At 39.2% G+C, this 20,424-nt stretch overlaps 2 protein-coding genes across 2 annotated transcripts; one reads left to right on the top strand and one right to left on the bottom strand.

The window, feature by feature from the left end:
• The first annotated feature begins 11,358 nt into the window (after positions 1-11,358).
• On the top strand, positions 11,359-12,288 carry LOC118651582 (olfactory receptor 6C4). Its single transcript, XM_036300880.1, has one exon. The coding sequence runs from the start codon at positions 11,359-11,361 to the stop codon at positions 12,286-12,288; it is 930 nt and encodes a 309-aa protein (XP_036156773.1).
• A 5,803-nt stretch (positions 12,289-18,091) lies between these two features.
• Positions 18,092-19,027, bottom strand: LOC118651720 (olfactory receptor 6C2-like). Its single transcript, XM_036301189.1, has one exon. The coding sequence runs from the start codon at positions 19,025-19,027 to the stop codon at positions 18,092-18,094; it is 936 nt and encodes a 311-aa protein (XP_036157082.1).
• Positions 19,028-20,424: the final 1,397 nt, after the last annotated feature.

The following is a 20,424-nucleotide window of genomic DNA, read 5'->3' as shown; positions in this document are numbered from 1 at the left end:
TGTGCACCAGGCCTCTAGTGCTACATAATAAAAGGCTAATATGCAAATTATCCCCTCAACTGGGAGCTCGACCAGGGGGCAGGGCCGGCTGGCCAATGGCCTGAGGCCCTGCCCCCCAGCCGGCCCTGCCCCCAATCGCTCCTGATCGGGTTGAGCCAGCTAGACCCCACCTGTGCACAAATTCATGCACCGGGCCTCTAGTTAATAATAATAATATGCTACCATTATCATTCTACTATTGAAAATAAGCAAATTGAGGCATAGAACCTAAGATACACAACTAATAGACAAAAAAGCTGAGATTTGAACCCAGGTCACCTGGATCCAGAGTTTATGTACATGACCAGAACACAATATTCTGCTTCCTATTCTGGCAGGCCCTGTGAGGAGATAGAACTCTCCTCACACCTAGAACACATTGAGAAAAGTAAAAGAGTAAGCAGAGAGCCTTTCTTACAAGAAAACTGTATCAAACAAATGAGACTGTGCTTCAAAATTCTTTGAGCAAATCTTACTACCTGGGTAAAATGTTTAGGGCAGACATAGAAGTTAGAAATAATTATGGTATTTACTGACTAATTAATATGAGGTAAGAGGAAAACAAAGTCACTTGTAGAGTTTAAATCTGGATGACTGGAAATACACTGCTCTTGACACAAATAGATAATTTTAACTTGGAGAATCAGTATTGTAAAAGACCTCCAATGTTGTTCTTATTCTAAATTGTTGTTTACCTAGGTCCTTTGCTTTTACATTTAAATTTGTAAATACAGCTTGTCAAATTCTCCTTAAAAAGAGAGCTTGTTTAACTTTTTATTATTATTGTGATGACTACATATATCAATTTGGAGAATTGTAGTCTTCACACTATTAAGTCTTCAGATCCATGAACATGGTCCATCTCTCCACTTATTTAGGTCTTCTGTATTCCCCCACCAATGATTTGTAGTTTTAAGCATTCAAAAATAACACAGATTTGTTAGATTGATCCCTAAGTAATTCATGTTTTTATATAAACTGCTTTTTTATTTTCAAATTCTAATTGTTCATTTTTAGTATATTGAAATGCAATTGATGTTTCTATATTGACCTTGTACCTTATTCCTGTCCTAAGCTCATTTGTTAGTTTTAATAGCTATTTTATGTTTCCCTTTATTTTCTATAATGATGTTCATGTCATCTGAAAATAAAAACTATTTTAATGCTTTATTTCCAATCAGGATGGATTTTATATTTTCCTTCCTTATTGCATTGATTAAGCCCATAAATACAATGTTAAAAAGAAATGGTGAAGAAGACATACAAAAGGCCAACACATATATGAATGCTCAATTTCACTAGCTATTAGAGAAATGCAAATCAAAACTACAATGAGATACCACCTCACACCTGTTGGAATGGCTATTACCAACAACACAAGTAACAGATGTTGGAAAGGTTGTGGAGAATCCTTATTCAAATGTTGGAAAGGTTGTAGAGAACCCTTAGTCATTGCTGGTGGGAATGTTGACTGGTACAGCCACTATGGAAAACAGTATGGAGGTTTCTCCAAAAATTAAGAATAGAGTTACTATATGACCCAGCAACCCTTCTTCTGGGTGTCTACCTAAAAAATGCAAAAACATTTATTTGCACCCCTATGTTCATTTCAGTATTATTCACAATAGTCAAGACATGGAAACAATCAAAGTGTCCTTCAATAGATGATTGGATAAAGAACATGTGCTACATATATACATTGGAATACTACTCTCCATAAGAAAAAATGAAATACTGCCATTTGTGACAACATGGATGGACATTGAAAATATCATGCTAAGTGAAATTAGTCAGAAAAAGCTTAGGACACAAAACAAGTCTCAATAATTTTAAGAAGATTAAAATCATATCAAGCATCTTCTCTAACCATAATGCCATGAAACTTGAAACCAATCACAAGAAGAAAACTGAAAACACACAAAGGCGTGGACATGTTACTGAACAATGAATGGGTTAACAACGAGGTCAAGGAAGAAATCGGAACTTGAAACAAATGAAAATGAGAACACAACAACCCGAAATCTGTGGGACACAGGAAAAGCAGTCCTAAGAGGGAAACTCATAACATTACACCCCTATCTCAAGAAAGAAGAAAAAGCTCAAACGAACAATCTAACTTTACATTTATGGGAATTTGAAAAAGAACAACTAACAAAGCCCAGAGTCAGTAGGAGGAAGGAAATAATAAAGAGCAGAAATAAATTAAATAGAGTCTAAAAAAAAAAAAATACAAGAGATCAATGAAACCAAGAGCTGGTTCTTTGAAAAGATAAACAAAATTGATCAACCTTTAACCAGACTCATCAAGAAAAAAAGAGAAGGGACCCAACAAAATAAAATCAGAAATGAAAGAGGAGAAGTAACAACCGACACCAAAGAAATACAAAGAATTGTAGGAACATATTATGAACAACTATGTATCAACAAATTTTACAATTTGGAAGAAATGGATAAATTTTTAGAAAATTACAATCTTCCAAAACTAAATCAGGAAGAATCATATAATCTGCATAGACAGATTACAACTAGTGAAATTGAGGCAGTCATAAAAAATAAAAATAAAAATAAAAACCCCCAACAAACAAAAACCAAGTAGGGGAAGTTTTCTGTCATTATTTTTTCAAATAGGTTTTTAATTATCTTGCTCTCTCTCTTCTTCTGGCATCCCCATAATATTAATGTTGATACACTTGAAGTTGTCCCAGAGGCTCCTTACACTATCTTCATATATTTGAATTCTTTTTTTCTTTTTGCTCTTCTGATTGTTTTTTGCTTCCTCATATTTCAAATTTTATTATTTGATTCTTGGAATCTACTCTGCTGTTGAATCCTTGTATATTATTTTTTATTTCAGTCAGTGTATGCTTAATTTCTGACTGGTGCTTTTCCTTTTTTTTTTTTTTTTTTTTTTTTCATTCTCACTAAGATCCTTCAAAGTTTCACTAAGTCCCTTAGAGGTCTCAAGAAGATTCTTGAATAACCTTATAACTGTGGTTTTGAACTCTATATCCAGTAGTTTGCTTTATTCCATTTCTTTCATTTGTGACATATTTCTTTGTCTCCACATTTTGGCTGCTTCCCTGTGGGTTTTTTTCTATGTATGGGGTAGAGCTGCTATGTCTCTTTGAGTTGGTAGAGTGGCCTTGTATAGTAGGTGTCCTATAGGGCCCAGTGGCTCAGCTCCCCAGTCACCTGAGCTGGGCCCTCTAGGTGCACCCCTTTGTGGGCTGTGAGCACAATCTGGTTGTAGTTGAGACTTGATTGCTGTTGGTGTCACTGGGAGGAACTGACCTCTAGGCCAATTGGCTGTGGAGACCAGCTACGAGAACAGTGGGAGAGCTACTGTCCAGGAGACACCCCTAAGGAGCAGGACTTGCTTCAGTGGGGCTTTGGTGCTCACTGAGTCTGTCCCTTGAGTGTGTAGTTTATGGATGTGTAGAGTTGTAATTTGGTATGGCCTGATGCTGCCCCCTGGGTGCACTGATCCTTGGGTCTCCAGGGAGGTGCAAAATCAGCCACTGCCTGGGGCCACCTGGCAGGAGCTACAGAGAGATCTTCAGATTCCTCTTATTTGTATTGGGTTAGGAAGTACCCAGCCAAGGCCACGCTGTAAAAAGACAGGTCTTAGGCCTTTTATTGATAGGTTTGGGGCTCCCTGATCTAGCTGCAGTTTGTTTGAGAGATTTTAGCAAAGTCTGAAGCCTGGACAAGGACAGGCCATTCATATTCAAAAGTTGCTGAACACAGATTGGGTGGGGCTGAAAATTGGATGGGGCAGGGTCTCAGGGAATCACCAGGGCAGAGCAAACAGAAATGGCTGCCAGCATAGGAACAATATGGGAGAAAGCCATCGCCGAGTTCCTGTCCTGATACCAGACAGTCCAATTCCTCCTTGTATGTGTCTGGGTCTCCCAGAGCCTCGCTCTGGCCCTGGAGCTCAAAGGAAGCAGGACCTTTTAAGTTCAGTTCATGTGCCTTTAAAAGAAACACCTGGGTCTCCAGCAGCTGCAATGACACTGAGCTGAAATCCCCACAGGTTTTTATAGCCTGTAGTTATGGGGACTTATCTTACCAGCTCTGGGAGCCTGGGATGGGGGTCTAGTGTGGGGCTGGGACCCCCTTGCTCCTTACAGGGGGCCTCCACAGAGATAATCTCCCTTCCAATTAAAAAAGCAACACACGTGGGTGCCTGACCAGCCCATTCCGTGCCTCCACCCCTCCTACCCATCTCAGTGTGCTTTCTTCGTTACTTCTCTAGTTGTAGGACTTCCATTCATCCAGCTTTCAGGAGGTTCTGGATAATGATTGTTCAGTATTTTAGTTGTAATTTTGATGTGGTTGTAGGAGACGGTGAGTACAGGCATGTACCTATGCCACCATCTTGGTTGGGGAGTTACCTTTAAAAATTAAAAATAGATTCGGCAATGTAGCAGGATACAAAATTAATGCCAAGAAAACTATGGCATTTCTATACACCAATAGTGAACTTACAGAAATAGAAACAAAAAAAGCAATCTCATTTACCATCACACCAAAAAAAATTAAGATACCTAGGAATAAATTTATCTAAAAAGGTAAAAGACCTCTACTCAGAAAACTACAGGATGTTGAAAAAAGAGACAGAGGAAGGCATAAACAGATGGAAGAACATACCATGTTCATGGATTGGTAGAATCAACATCATTAAAATGTCCATATTACCCAAAGCAATCTATAAATTCAACGCACTTCCCATTAAAATATCAACGGCATACTTCAAAGACCTAGATTAGAACGAACTCTCCAAAAATTAATCTGGAATAAAAAAAGACCCCGATAGCTGCAGCGATCCTGAGAAAGAACAAAGTAGGTGGGATCTCAATACCAGATATCAAGCTGTATTACAAAGCCACTGTTCTCAAAACTGCCTGGTACTGGCACAAGAACAGACATATAGATCAATGGAATAGAATAGAGAACCCAGAAATCGACCCGAACCAATATGCTCAATTAATATTTGACAAAGGAGGCAAGAACATACAATGGAGTCAAGACAGTCTCTTCAATAAATGGTATTGGGAAAATTGGACAGATACATGCAAAAAAATGAAACTAGACCACCAACTTACACCATACACAAAAATAAACTCAAAATGGATAAAGGACTTAAATGTAAGATGGGAAACCATAAAAATACTAGAGGTATTTAAAGGCAACAAAATCTCAGACATATGCTGAAGAAATTTCTTCACTGATACAGCTCCTAGGGCATTGGAAACTAAAGAGAACATAAACAAAGGGGACTACATCTAAATAAAAAGCTTCTCCACAACAAAAGAAACCATCAACAAAACAACAAGAAAGCCCACTGCATGGGAGAACATATTTGCAAATGTTATCACCAATAAGGGTTTAATCTCCAACATTTATAGAGAACTCATACAACTTAACAAAAGGAAGATAAATAATCCAATCAAAAAATGGGCAAAGGACCTAAATAGATACTTTTCAAAAGAGGACATTCAGAAAGCCAAGAGACATAGGAAAACATGCTCAAAGTCACTAATCATCTGAGAGATGCAAATCAAAACAATGAGGTATCATCTCACACCTATCAGAATGGCTATCATCAACAAATCAACAAACGACAAATGTTGGAGAGGATGCAGAGAAAAGGGAACACTCATGCCCTGCTGGTGGGAATGCAGACTGGTGCAGCCACTATGGAAGACAGTGTGGAGTTTCCTCAAAAAGTTAAAAAAAAACAACTCCCATTTGACCCTGTGATCCCACTTCTAGGAATATATCCCAAGAAACCAGAAACACCAATGAGAAAGGCTATACACATCCCTATGTTCATAGCAGCATAATTTACCATAGCTAAGATTTGGAAACAGCCTAAGTGCCCATCAGCAGATGAATGGATTAGAAAACTGTGGTACATCTACACGATGGAATACTATGCTGCTGTAAAAAAGAAGGAATTCTTACCATTTGCAACAGCATGAATGGAACTGGAAAGCATTATGCTAAGTGAAATAAGCCAGTCAATGAAAGAAAAATACCACATGATCTCACTCATTTCTGGATAATAAAGACCATTATAAACTGATGAACAAAAATAGATACAGAGGCAGAGCAGCACCAAACAGACTTTCAAACTACAGCAGGAAGGCCGGGGAGGGTTGGGGGGCGGGGGAGGGTAAGAGATCAACCGAAGGACTTGTATGCATGCATATAAGCATAACCAATGGACACAAGACACGGGGGTAGCCGAAACCGGTTTGGCTCAGCGGATAGAGCGTCGGCCTGCGGACTGAAGGGTCCCAGGTTCGATTCCGGTCGAGGGCATGTGCCTGGGTTGCGGGCACATCCCCAGTGGGAGATGTGCAGGAGGCAGCTAATTGATGTTTCTCTCTCATCGATGTTTCTAACTCTCTATCTCTCTCCCTTCCTCTCTGTAAAAAATCAATAAAATATATATTTTAAAAAAAAAAAAAAAAAGACACGGGGGTAGTAGGGGAGTCCAGGGGAATGTCAAGGGGGGAAAAAAGAAAAAGGAGACATATGTAATACTCTTTGTAATAGTTGAAGCAATAAAACAAAATTTTTTTAAAAAAATTAAAAATAGACTACCATATGACCAGTGATTCCACTTCTGGGAATTTATCCAAAGAAACCAGAAATACTAATTCAAAAGAAATATGGCCGAAACCGGTTTGGCTCAGTGGATAGAGCGTCGGCCTGCGGACTGAGGGGTCCCAGGTTCGATTCCGGTCAAGGGCATGTACCTGGGTTGCGGGCACATCCCCAGTGGGAGATGTGCAGGAGGCGGATGATCGATGTTTCTCTCCCATCAATGTTTCTAGCTCTCTATCTCTCTCCCTTCCTCTCTGTAAAAAATCAATAAAATATATTAAAAAAAAAGAAAGAAAGAAAGAAATATGTACCCCTATGCTCATTGCAGCATTTTTCATAATAGCCAGGATTTGGAAGCAGCCGCAGGGTCCATCAATAGATGAATGGATAAAATGACTGTGGTACATTTACACAATATCATACTATTTGGCTATTTTTAAAAAAGGCAATATTACCCTTTATAACAGCATGGATGGACCTGGAGAACATTATACTAAGTGAAATAATCCAGTCAAAAAAGACAAGTACCATATGATTTCATTCATATGTAGAATTTAATGAATAATCTGAACTACAAAGCAAAATAGAGACAGACTCATAGATACAGAGCAGGCAGACAGCTCGGAGGATGGGGGCGATTGGTGTGTTAGGGGGTGAGGGGATGGAGGTGGAAGAGGGCATAGAAGGGATAAATGGTGATGGGAAAAAATAAAATTAAATACATAAGTAAAATTTATTTAAAAATATATTTTGGCCCTTGCCAGTATTGCTCTGTGGATAGAGCATTGGCCTGTGGACTGAAGAGGGGTTCAATTTCGGTCAAGGGCACATACCTCGGTTGCAGCCCTATTGGGGTGCGTGAGGAAGGCAACCAATCAATGTGTTTCTCTCTCTCTGTCTCTCCACCTCCCTTCCACTCTCTCTAAAAAAAATCAATGGAAAAATATTCTCAGGTGAGGTTTAAGAAAAAAAAAAAAAAAATAAATATATATATATATATATATATATATATATATATATATATGCTTTGGTAGCCCAGATTTTTAAATCTAAGATTGTGGCAACTAAGTGTCTTGAAAACTTTAATAATAATCCTTGTCTTAAAATTTTGTCTGCCTTGCCAAACCTGGATATATAATGTACAACATGATGGCTATCTATATATATAAAAGCCTAAGCAACCATTCAACTGGTAGCTATGATGCGCACTGACCACCAGGGGGCAGACGCTCAATGCACAGGCATGGAAACATGGAACAGACTGATGAATCTTAGAGGGAAGGGGAGAGGGGGGAGGGCGTGAAGAGATCAACAGAAGATCTTATATGTATACTAGAGGCCCTGTGCACCAGTAGGGTCCCTCAACCTGGCCTGCACCCTCTTGCAATCCAGGACCCCTCAGGGGATATTGGACTGCCAGTTTTGACCCAATGCCTGCAGGACAGGCCGAGGAACCCCACTGGTGCATGAATTCATGCACCAGGCCTCTAGTTGTTAATAATATCGTGTTGCATATTTGAAAGTTGCTAAGTAAGTATATTTTAAAAGGTATCATCACAAGAAGAAACAAATCTGTAACTATGTATAATGAAAGATGTTAATTAGAATTATTGTGGTTATCATTTCTCAAAATATACAGATATCAAATCATTATGCTATACACCTGAAACTAGTAGTATAATGGATTTAAAATTTATAAATGAGAAACATGTTACCCCTGAGACCCAAATAAACATTAAATATTGAGTCTATTTTAAAGTAGAAAGTGCTGATGAAAGGGAAGCGTTGGTTCCTTACTGCATCAGGTATAAATCATCCTTGGGCTGATGAGTAATGTCCTGAAATTTTACTGAAGTAAATTTCACAGGATGCAATGGCCTAACCCTGATTGGAAAGTTCTGTAACGAGTGTTTGTAGCTCCCTTGTCAGTGTGTATATTGTTTGAATTTCCTTGCAAGAGGATGTTATCAATATAATGTCACTCCTGTGTTCCTGGAATGAGTTGGATGTGGTTAAGATCTTTCCTGCAAAGGTATGTGCACTGACAGAGCTGTTGAAATAACCCAATGGGAGTTGAGTGAAAATGTATTGTTTTTTCAAAGGTAAAGAAAATTGCTTCTGAGAGACTATGGAACTATGCATAGAATGGAACATACTAGCCAAATTTATAAAAGCAAAATATTTTCTAGTTGATGAGTACAGTATTAATTTGAGTAATACTGAGTATAATATTGAGTATTAATTTGAGTACACAGATCTTAATGAAAGATTCTATGGTATTAAGATTGTTATAATCCACTGTGCAGTGACATCCTTTTATATCAAGATTGAGCACTGGCCAAATTTTGTTATTAAAGGCAACAATAATAGGAACAATGCATAATAGGAACTATGCATTGGCCAGGCATACCAATTCCCAGGGGTTTCACTACATTGCTCTCAACTTCACAAACCTCATGCTGTGGCAGATATTTTCATGGCATCCTTATCATGGTCTCTCAGGAACTTCTCTCTGCAGCCATGTTTCTAACTTGTTCTCACAGTTATCAACAGCTGAGTTTTATTTACACATTTTGAACTTGGGTCCACAGGGCATCTTTAGCTTCTTCAGGAAATTGATCCCCATGCGCCTGTTCTAAAAAGAGCAGATAAAACCTGTGTCACTCTGGCTAATATAGACTCTGCAAAGTTCACACCCTGCCTTCGAAGGACTTCACAATAATCTCTCTTAAAACAGAAATATTAAGGAATTTTCAGTCTATTGAAGTCCTCCTAATTCTGTCATTGCTAGGAGAGGAGTAGCTTATTTGCTTTTCCTTTTTATTACATATGTGCAGGACTGTGTCCCTCAGAAACTGTGATTTGATTCTGGTTTGGATTCATAGAATGAAAGGTAGTATAGTACTTCCTTCCTAGTTAAGCTCTACAAACTTTGTTATTTCCATTAAGAAAATGATAGAATGTGGATGGGAAGCCAATAGAAAACATGTTACTTTTCATACTATTCAGAGATTCACATGGCACATTTCACCTTTGATTTTCCTCTTAGGAACAGTAAGATAAACAGCCCACTGCAGTCATTCATATTGTTGAGGATGTGAGCACTGTATGTTTTTAAAGTCACTGATGTTATTCCATAAAAGTGGATCATGAACTCAATCAATTGTGAAAATCTGGATGAAAATGCAGTACTTGCCAAAGACCACAGGTGAGTACAAACAGAGAAGAGAGGGCTGTCGGGGATTCAGATGAATGTTTAACATCACCTAGTTTCTCCAAAAGCTGTATGGAACAATGGAGAGATTGACAAGAATGATTGTGAGGATATGATTTTTCTAACCTATATGCATGTGAATTGTCTTTGCCTGTTAATCAGAAAAACCTAAAGATGAACACAAAATGCATCCATCAAAATTTCCTTCCTTGGGGATTACCAATTTACCTACAAAAGAATCTTATTGTTAGAAACATGGATCTCCCTCTTCCTGATTTCTGTATCCCAAGAATAGAGGATAGGAAAGTTTAAGGCATACTAAATTGTGGTCCTTGGTTTGCCACTGAGGATCCTTTAAGACTGGGACAAAATCCAGTCTGAGATGCTGCCTGTGGATCTCTCAAGATCTCTTTTTGCAGAGATATATCCAAAATAAATTACTAGGAGACTCTGAATGTGACAGAGAAACGTATAAGAATGCTAATTAATATTATTTGTTGATTCCTGAGCCTTGTTCATGTAGACAAAAATGCTCATGGCATAAAATAACAGTGTTGGACCAATATCTTAAAAGTTCTAAAGGCCTATTATAAATTCATCCCACAAAAGAAGTCGAGGTATAGAGAAAATCAATTATATATCAAGATCTTCAGCATAATCTGTGTGGGGAAATTCCCATTGGTGCACAAAACAAGGAAATCCGAGATGTGGACAGTAATGGAGATGAGGATTGATGACAGATATCCTGTGAAACATCAAATAGTACAGAAAGAAGAAAAAATACACAAAGGGGAAAACACACAGGGAAGGAAAAAGAAAGCACAGAAAACAGAATCAGATAGGGATATTTCTACCAAGAGCACAGAAGTAGGAGAGACTAATAAGAGTCAGAGAAAAGTTGCCCTAACCGGTTTGGCTCAGCGGATAGAGCATCGGCCTGTGGACTCAAGAGTCCCAGGTTTGATTCCAGTCAAGGGCATGTACCTTGGTTGCGGGCACATCCCCAGTGGGGAGTGTGCAGGAGGCAGCTGATCGCTGTTTCTCTCTCATCGATGTTTCTAACTCTCTATCTCTCTCCCTTCCTCTCTGTAAAAAATCAATAAAATATATTTTTTTTAAAAAGAGTCAGAGAAAAGTGATTTAAATGTGGCGATTTCCTGAAGATTTTAGGGGGAAAGGATAGGTTCCAAAACATATTATTCTGAAAAAAATAAATAATTTTTCTACAATATATTCTGTTAAGAGTACAGCAATAGATGGCCTTAAAAAACTATAAGACTTAGGAAAAGGTCACTTCTGTAGAAGACCTGGGGCTTCCATGGAGTCTAGTCCAGTTCAATGGAACACTGGCCTGAGCCAATTGGAAGGAGAGTAATTAATATATGACCTGATTCTATTAGTTACAGTCAGCTTTATCTCTCCCACCCTGAGAAAATTCAGTTTTCATCATTCTTATCTTTTTTCTTTAGATCTACTGGAGGTCAACAATGAAAAACAGGACCATGTTTACTGAGTTTATTCTGTTCGGCCTCACAAATCAACCTGAAATCCAGGTCATGATATTCACCTTTATGCTCCTCACATACATGCTAAGTGTTCTAGGAAATCTGACCATCATCGTACTCACACTGGTAGACCCACACCTCCAGACCCCCATGTATTTCTTCCTCCGGAATTTCTCTGTCTTAGAAATTTCCTTCACATCCATTTTTACTCCCAGATTTCTGATCAGTATGACAACAGGAAATAAAGCCATCAGTTTTGCTGGATGCTTAATTCAATATTTTTTTGCAATATTTCTTGGGGCAACAGAGTTTTACCTCCTGGCCTCTATGTCCTATGATCGCTATGTGGCCATATGCAAACCCCTGCATTACCTGACCCTTATGAGCAGCAGAGTCTGCATACTACTCGTGTTTTGCTCCTGGCTGGGGGGCCTTCTAGCTATCTTACCCCCAATCTTCCTGATGAGCCAGGTGGATTTCTGTGCCTCCAATGTGCTGAATCACTATTACTGTGACTATGGGCCCCTCCTGGAGCTTGCCTGCTCAGATACAAGTCTCTTAGAACTGGTGGTTATCTCCGTGGCTGCTGTGACTCTGGTGGTTACGCTCGTACTGGTGACACTTTCTTATACATGTATTATTAGGACCATTCTGAGGATCCCTTCTGCCCAGCAGAGGACAAAGGCTTTTTCCACTTGTTCCTCTCACTTGATTGTCATCTCCCTCTCTTATGGCAGCTGCATGTTTATGTACATTAATCCCTCTGCAAAAGAAGTAGGGGCTTTCAACAAAGGAATAGCTGTGCTGATCACTTCAGTTACTCCCTTGTTAAACCCCTTCATTTACACTCTAAGAAATCAGCAAGTGAAGAAGGCATTCAAGGACACCATCAGAAAGATTGCGAAACTTTAAAAAAAGGATATATTTTAATGTATTGAGTGGACCATATTTTAAGTGCTGAACTGGCCCTTGAAGGTAAATATGAAAGGCATCTCTCCTAATTTCAAGGAATCTATAGTATAGTGAGATAGAAAGGTGTATGAACTTTTAATTTATGTAATGGGTTTATTTTTAAAATAAAATAACATGGTAAGTGTTACTAGAGAAGGATGAATGAGAATTTATAGAAAACAATTGGAGAAATTAACTGTTTTCCAGAAATGACTTGACATATAAGAAGAAAAGCATATTACTTATTTAGGAGAATTGGAAGATATGATTTTGAGTGAAAAAGAGAGGCCAAATCATGAAGGTATTCAATTACTAACTGTAGAGTTACTTGAACTTTGGTGAGTCAAGAGAAGTTTTAAGAAAGGAAGTTATATTATCAGCAATGTCTTGAAGGAAATCTAGCATTGATATTGCTCTTCCTCTTAGAGCCCTGGAGACTATGTTTCTAAGTGTCAATAATTTTTATTATCCACCCCTTTTTCACTTATTTTCCAACTGTAGCCATTACAACTTCCTCTTTCCATAAAGGAAGAGTTTCTTAAAGGATGTACATTCACTCCATTTTTCTCCAAATGAGGCAAAAATAATCAAGATTTTTGTCAACTCACATTTATTTTTCTAGAAGTTATGGTTAAAAGAGGTTTCTAGAGGCAAGGTTAGAAGACTTTCACAGACCCTAAAAGGATGTATTGTTGCTTTTCTTAGCTGATATCTTTTTAAGTTAATAGGTGATATCTCCCACTCTCTCTTTTTGGTAGTTTCTGGTGATTTTTTGTTAATTGCAATTTTATTTTTATCTTTTTGCCTCCTTTTGTTAGATATTAGAAAGGACAAATTCTGTGACGTGGCTCCATTCTTTTAACTTTTCCCCAAATTTTTGCTTTTGTTTTTAAAATAAGCCATGGATGCCTGTTTCATAAAGTGAAAAAAAATATGATATCAATGCAGTTTTATATCTAGAATGTTCCAAATTATGAGTCTTAGCAACCAACTAGGAATAGACTATCCTACCAAGAACTCCACACATGGATCAGTGTAGCAACTTATATTTGAATTAGTGGTGGAAGGGGCTCAATTTCAATGGAACCAGGAACATTTTGGAAATCTGAGTACTTGCACATAGTTTAATAATATCCTAATGCACTGTGGAATGCTGATTACTGTTTGGGGTACAAGTGGAATATCATCTGGTGCATTATCATGCTTTGTATGTAGTAATAATGTTGAGTGGGCTACCATCAACAGCATGTGCCCTGGATATCTCTGAGTATGCTGAGGTAAGAAAGAAAATTATTTGGTGTAAGCCAAATTTTAAGAACACTAACCAGGGCTTCACCCAGCATTTACAATATAAGAATTTAGAAATTAATTTGAGAAGGAACGTACCTCCTTCTAAATGAGCTTGCCCAAGAAAAATATGCCATGCTTTTATGAAACTAATCATTGAAGCTGGCTTATGTTAATACAAGCTTGGACCATAATGCGAGGTATAGATAATTAAAGGAATATAATTACTGAATCTGCAGCTGAGCTGTTGGAAGGTTCAATGCCTAAATGTATAAGTTGGTGGGTTTTATTCCTCCTATTATTACTGTGGACAAGGATCAAAAGAAACAGTTTTACCTGCCTAGTATTCTGAGGACAATATCCAAGCAGTGCTAGAGTGAGGAGATAAAAACAGTGGCTGCTCTGCTACTCTTGGGGCATCATTTTTCTATTCTCTCTCCCTAAGCCCTCAGAGGCTGTGGACTTATGGGCTATAAATCTAAACAGTTAGTCTTGTCCCAATGCTGCTTCTTACAATAAAATGAAATTCAAAAGATAAAGAGAGAATGTTTTAAGAAGGCAAGTAAGATAAGAGCGGTACTATAATGACTTGAGCTCTCTGGGCTGAGGATCATCTTTTTTATTTCTTTAAATTCATTCAGAACATCACAAAATAGGGCTTAAGCTTCTGTCCATACCAGTACTAGAGAGTATAGCTTAAGATATGCAGAGGTCATGAGTTCAGAATCTAAAATAACCACCCATCTGAAAAATATATATGGGGGTGGGGGAATAGAGGTGGAGGGAGACAAGGTAACACACCAGACCACATACGATCCAAAGGAAGACTTACAGGAGAAACATCAAGAATATAAAATAAATATAATTTCCCCAAAGATATAAGAATAATACTGATAAAATGATTAACGAAACATTATAAAAATAACTAGGTAAAAAATACTAGGTAAAAAGCATAATAAATGAAATAAAAATAAAACAGATGAAAATGATACCAGGAGAGTTAGAACCAAGATGGTGAAGATGTGGGAACTCTAATAAACAGTTGGTGGAAATGTAAATTGGTTCAGCCATGATGGAAAATAGTATGGAAGTATACACTGAGTGGCCAGATTATTATGACCACCACCTTCAGTACTTCATTGACACTTCCAAAAATACTGAATATTGAAAACTTTCTAAGCAAATACTCTCAAGGTTTTATTATTATTATTATTTGCATAACTAATTCACTTCATTGTACTGATGGGGTGGTCATAATAATCTGGCCACTCAGTGTATAACTATACTAATAAAAGGGTAAATGCTAATTAGACTGGATAGACCAGACGTCCTTCCGGACAAAGCTGCAGCGGCTATGAGGGCAAAGGGCAGCTGGAAGTGCCATCAGCAGAAGGGTGATGGGGGCAGCGCCTTCCCCTGATCGGCCTGGTCGCCTCTGCAGAGGGAGGCCAAACTGCATCTTGCCGAGTACGGAAGCTATAAAACTCCTCAGGGTAGGACATCCCCGGGGGGCTCCCAGACTCTGTGAGAGGGGTCAGGCCAGGCTAAGGGAGCCCCCCACCCCAGTGCACCAGGCCTCTAATCCTATCCAACAAAGAGGGAATATGCTAATTTACCATCACACCCTCACAAGATGACAGCTCCCACAGCCAATAAAGAGGGAATATGCTAATTCACCATCATGCCCTCAGAAGATGGCAGTGCCCACAGCCACAAGATGGTGGTGCCCAGTCCTCTCAGCCCCGCCAGGGGGCAGCAGGCACCACGCACCTCATCCAGCTAGAGTCCCCCAGTCCCCTCAGCCCCACCTCACCCAGTCCTCGCTGCATCCAGCCCCATCCAGCCTCAGTCCCCCAGTACCCTCATCCCCACAGGGGAAGGCATTTGGGGGCAATTGGGCCAGCAGGAGAGGGCAGTTTGGGACGATCATGCCAGCAGGGGAGCAGTTATGCGTCAATCAGGCCGGCAGGGGAGCGGTTAAGGGGCTATCAGGCTGGCAGGCAGAGTGGTTAAGGGCAATCAGGCAGGCAGGCAGGCCGAGTGGTTAGGAGCCAGCAGTCCCGGATTGTGAGAGTGATGTCTGACATCTGGTTTGGGCCCAATCCCTCAGGGACATCCCCTGAGGGGTCCAAAATTGGAGAGTGAGCAGGCTGGGCTGAGGGACACCCCCCATGCACAAATTTCATGCACTGGGCCTCTAGTATCCTATATAACAAAGCAGTAATATGCAAATTGACCATTACTCCAACACACAAGATGGCCACCACAAGATGGCCAGCAGGGGAGGGCAGTTGTGGGCAATCAGGCCTGTAGGGGAGGGCAGTTGGGGGGGACCAGGCACGCAGCGGAGGGCAGTTGGGGGGGGGCCAGGCCTTCAGGGGAGGGCAGTTAGGGGGGACCAGGCCAGCAGGGAGGGCAGTTGGGGGCAATTGGGCCAGCAGGGGAGCAGTTAGTCATCGATTAGGCTTGCAGGGGAGTGGTTAGGGGGTGATCAGGCTGGCAGGCAGAAGCAGTTAAGAGCAATCAGGCAGTCAGGCAGGCGAGCGTTTGGGAGCCAGCAGTCCTGGATTGTGAGAGGGATGTCCAACTGCCTGTTTACCCCCGATCCTAAACGGGCAGTCAGACATCCCTCAAGGGGTCCAAAATTGTAGAGGGTGCAGGCTGGGCTGAGGGACACACACACACACACACACACACACACACACACACACACAAATTTCATGCACCGGGCCTCTAATATATATATATATATATAATAGAACCTCCAAATGTTGTTTTGAGAATTAGCAATAATATGAAAAATTTCAAACACTTAACAATTGACTGAAAACTATCTGTCTTAGTCAATTTAGAATCCCTCCATTACATATATTTCTTCCAGACTTCTATAATTCTCATCATATTCTTTGAAAATGCAAATATTTTATTGGGCTGAAATTATTTTTGATCCATTATTTTTATATCTGAGTTTTAAAGTTTTCTAAAGTTTTCAGTTAACACTCTTTGAAATATGCCATACATACAAAAAGAAAAAACTCAAATTCTACAGTTTGAAGATTTTTCATACAGACCTCTCAAATGTGCAGTATGGTTTCGGCAGCCTTTTGAGACCACCAAGTGTTCTGCTGGTTCCCTGGTAGCCCACTGCCTGGGCAAAGCATTTTCCCTGTATCTTAGTTTTGAATATCTATTGCTGTGTAATATATCACCCCAAATTTTAGTCAATAAAACAATTTTCTATCACTCATAGTTCCAGGAGCGGACAGGGTAGCTGCGTGGTTCTCACGTGAGTCTTTCATTTAGTTGCAACAGTGGTGACTGGATTTGGAATCACATCAAGGCTCCACTGAGCTGATGTTCAAGATGGTTCTTTTAGTCACAGGTCACCACAGCTGAGGTGGCTACGGAAGATGGGGGCTGACCAAATAGCTCTCTCTACCAGCTTCTTGGCAAGCTAACTTGGCATTGCAGGCAATGTCAGGGTATTTGAACTACTCACATGACTCCTGGATTCCTCCAGATCATATGTTCCAAAAAGAGAAAATGGAAGCTATAAAACTCCAATTACCTAATCTCTAAGGTCACACAACTTCACTTCTACCACATTCTAATGGTCAAAACCAAGTCATAGAGCCAGTCAAGATTAAAGGGGAGATGAAAGAAAATACATCTTCTGAATGGGAAAATTAACAAAGAATTTGCCATTATCTTTAGTCCACTACAGTCATGAATCTGAAAAAGCCCTCAAGCACAAAGCAGATATTTACAATAAGTTCATCTTTCCATAGTTCTACACTTCAAAATCTCAGCTCCTCTATTCCTCATTATTTTGCCACAATCTGGTGTCTTTAAGCCAATGGTTTTTGTGATTGACTTGACTTTGCAAGTCAAGTTGTATTTGGAACAATTACTCAAAAAAGGAAGTCTATCAATTATCATTAAAGACTATTTGGTTATATTTTTATGTTAACAAGTTTTGCATGTGTTTTAATAAGTTTATATTTAAAGAGGCAAGAAATATTATTACATTATAATTTGTGCAAATCCACATATTTATTGTGAGGCAGCATAAATAAGGCAGAGTTAAAGATAAATGCAGCTTAATATTCCCTAAAAAGCAATGTTTTACATTCCTGTAAAGAGAAAGCACTTTAAAAGAGGCTGTGTTGAAAGGAGGGGAAAGTAATAACATGAACAGATTAGATTCAACCCATAAGACTAATAACTAATGCATATATAAGAAGACTAAAGAGAGTTGATTGAAATGTAAATTAGGAAAACACAGAAGTTTCAGAGAGTAAAGAAATATCCATTTGCCTGATGCTGGGTGCCTCACAATTTATTTCCTATATTTTCTTCTTAACTCTCTTTATTGCTCCTTAACCTTATGAGACTGCACAGCTCCCATGGCTCAATTTCCATCCATATGTTGATAACTTATTTTTGTTTTAAATTAAATTCTCACTATGAGAATTTACTATTTCTTTAAAAGAAATGCAAGTCTTTTGAGAGTGTCATGGAAAGACTGCTTTACTTGTTTATTTCTCAGGGTATAAATGAAAGGGTTCAACAAAGGAGCAACAGATGTAGTAAGCAGAGAAACTGCCTTATTAATGGCCACTTCATCCTTAGCTGAAGGTTTGATATACATAAAAATGCAGCTGCCATATGTGATGGAAACCACAATCATGTGGGAAGAACAGGTAGAAAAGGCTTTTTTCTTTTGCTGGGCAGAGGGCAATCTTAGAATCATCCTAATGATGTATATGTAGGACAGAATTACGCACATAAGGGTCATTATGAAGGTCAACACAGCACAGAGTATCACAAGCTGCTCTATGAACCACGTATCTGAACATGAATTCTTCAGTATTGGAGAAGCATCACAGTAAAAATGATCAATAACAAAATCACAGAATTCCAGATGGAGGCTCAGTCCAAGGGGCGGGAGGATAATCAATAAGCCAGACACCCAACAACACAGAATGAGATTTCTGCAGACTCTGCTGCTCATGATGGTCGCATAATGCAGGGGTTTGCAGATGGCCACATAGCGGTCATAGGACATCACAGCCAAGAGAAAAAATTCTGTAGCTCCAAAGAGGACAATGAAAAATATTTGGCTGAAGCAGGCTTTGATGGTGATGGTTTTGTCCCCACTGGATATGCTATACAAGTATGTGGGGACACAGGCAGTTGTGAATGAGATTTCTAAGAAAGAGAAATTTTGAAGAAAAGAATACATAGCTGTTTTTAAATGAGAATCCACCAAGATGAGAGAAATTATGGTCAGATTCCCAATTACACTTAACATATATGTGATAAACAGAAAGATGAAAACTAAAATCTCTAGTTGTGGGTCATTTGTCAAACCCAGTATGATGAACATTGTTATTGCTGAATGATTTCGCATCACTGACTTCGTACTATTGCCGGTCTTCGCTAAAAGTCAAAGAAGTTGGATCTGAGGAGCAGTATCAAAATATGACAGAATTAGACAGTTTATCAATACAAAGCAAACTCAATCACATTCATTTCCTTCTGTAACTTGATAATCAGGTTTTGATGAGGTAATTTCCTCAACCCCACTGAAATGTACCACAGGAAAGCTGAGCTTATGTGAAGTTTCTCTTGAAAATGACTGCTACTGAAATTGTTTTAAATATTTCAGGATCTCTGAATTCACAGCACTATTTCCAATTCAGTTTTTTCTCAAGTTCACTTTGGTTGGGATTTCTCCTTATAGGTCAAGAGTTAACCTCTCTTGCCCTAACCGGTTTGGCTCAGTGGATAGAGTGTCAGCCTGTGGACTGGAGGGTACCAGGTTCGATTCCGGTCAAGGGCATGTACCTTGGTTGGGGGCACATCCCCAGTAGGGGTTGTGCAGGAGGCAGCTGATCGATGTTTCTAACTCTCTATCCCTCTCACTTCCTCTCTGTAAAAAATCAATAAAATATATTTTTTTTAAAAAAAAAGTTAACCCCTCTTGCTATGACCAGTGTGGGTCAGTTGGTTGGAGTGTCATCCTGTACACCAAAAGGTTGTGGTTCAATTCCAGTCAGGGCACATACCCAGGTTGCAGGTTCGATCCCCGGATAGGAAAGGCAGCCGATTGATATTTTTCTCTCACATCGATGTTTTTCTCTTTCTCTCTCTCCCTTGCCCTTCCTCTCTCTCTAACTCAAAGTCTGAGCAATAACAATATGTAATAGTTGTTCTAGCCTGGGGAGGGGACAGGAATGGGCAGTGGGGTGGAGGGAGTCAATGGAGATGGTTGTTCTTGAAATAACCAAATTAGTTACATTAGTCTATTCAACTATTTGCTATCTTTATTCAATGTTTTAGGCCTCAACTGTTCAAAAGAGTAGCTACTAGTCATATATGGCTATTGACAACTTAAGACGTGGCTAATTCAAACTGAGATATGCTATACCTGTGAAACACACATCAGATTTAAGGACTTAGCAAGCGATTACATAAAGTATACCACTTAAAATTTATTCTGGATACATTTTTAAATGTTAACATATTGAATATATGAAGTTAACTAAAATGCATTATTAAAATTAAGATCACATATGTTTTTTACCTTTTATATGATACTACTAGAAAATTTAACATTACAAGCATGGCTCCCACTATATCACTATTGGAGTATACTGTTCTAAGTTTTCAAGTTCTTTCACATTAGTGAATTCTCTTAAAAAGGGATCTTCTCGCTGTGACCGGTTTGGCTCAGTGGATAGAGCGTCGGCCTGTGGACTGAAAGGTCCCAGGTTCGATTCCGGTCAAGTGCATGTACCTTGGTTG

This window comes from Myotis myotis, unplaced genomic scaffold (genome assembly GCF_014108235.1).
Source record: "Myotis myotis isolate mMyoMyo1 unplaced genomic scaffold, mMyoMyo1.p scaffold_m19_p_3, whole genome shotgun sequence".
NCBI classification, from domain to species: domain Eukaryota; kingdom Metazoa; phylum Chordata; class Mammalia; order Chiroptera; family Vespertilionidae; genus Myotis; species Myotis myotis.
The sequence above is the reverse complement of the archived record's forward strand: the minus strand, read 5'-3'. Positions and strand labels throughout refer to the sequence as shown.

Excerpts from the sequence above, each read along its gene's own strand:
- LOC118651582 (XM_036300880.1), top strand. The coding sequence starts at position 11,359 with ATGAAAAACAGGACCATGTTTACTGAGTTTATTCTGTTCGGCCTCACA.
- LOC118651720 (XM_036301189.1), bottom strand. The coding sequence starts at position 19,027 with ATGCGAAATCATTCAGCAATAACAATGTTCATCATACTGGGTTTGACA.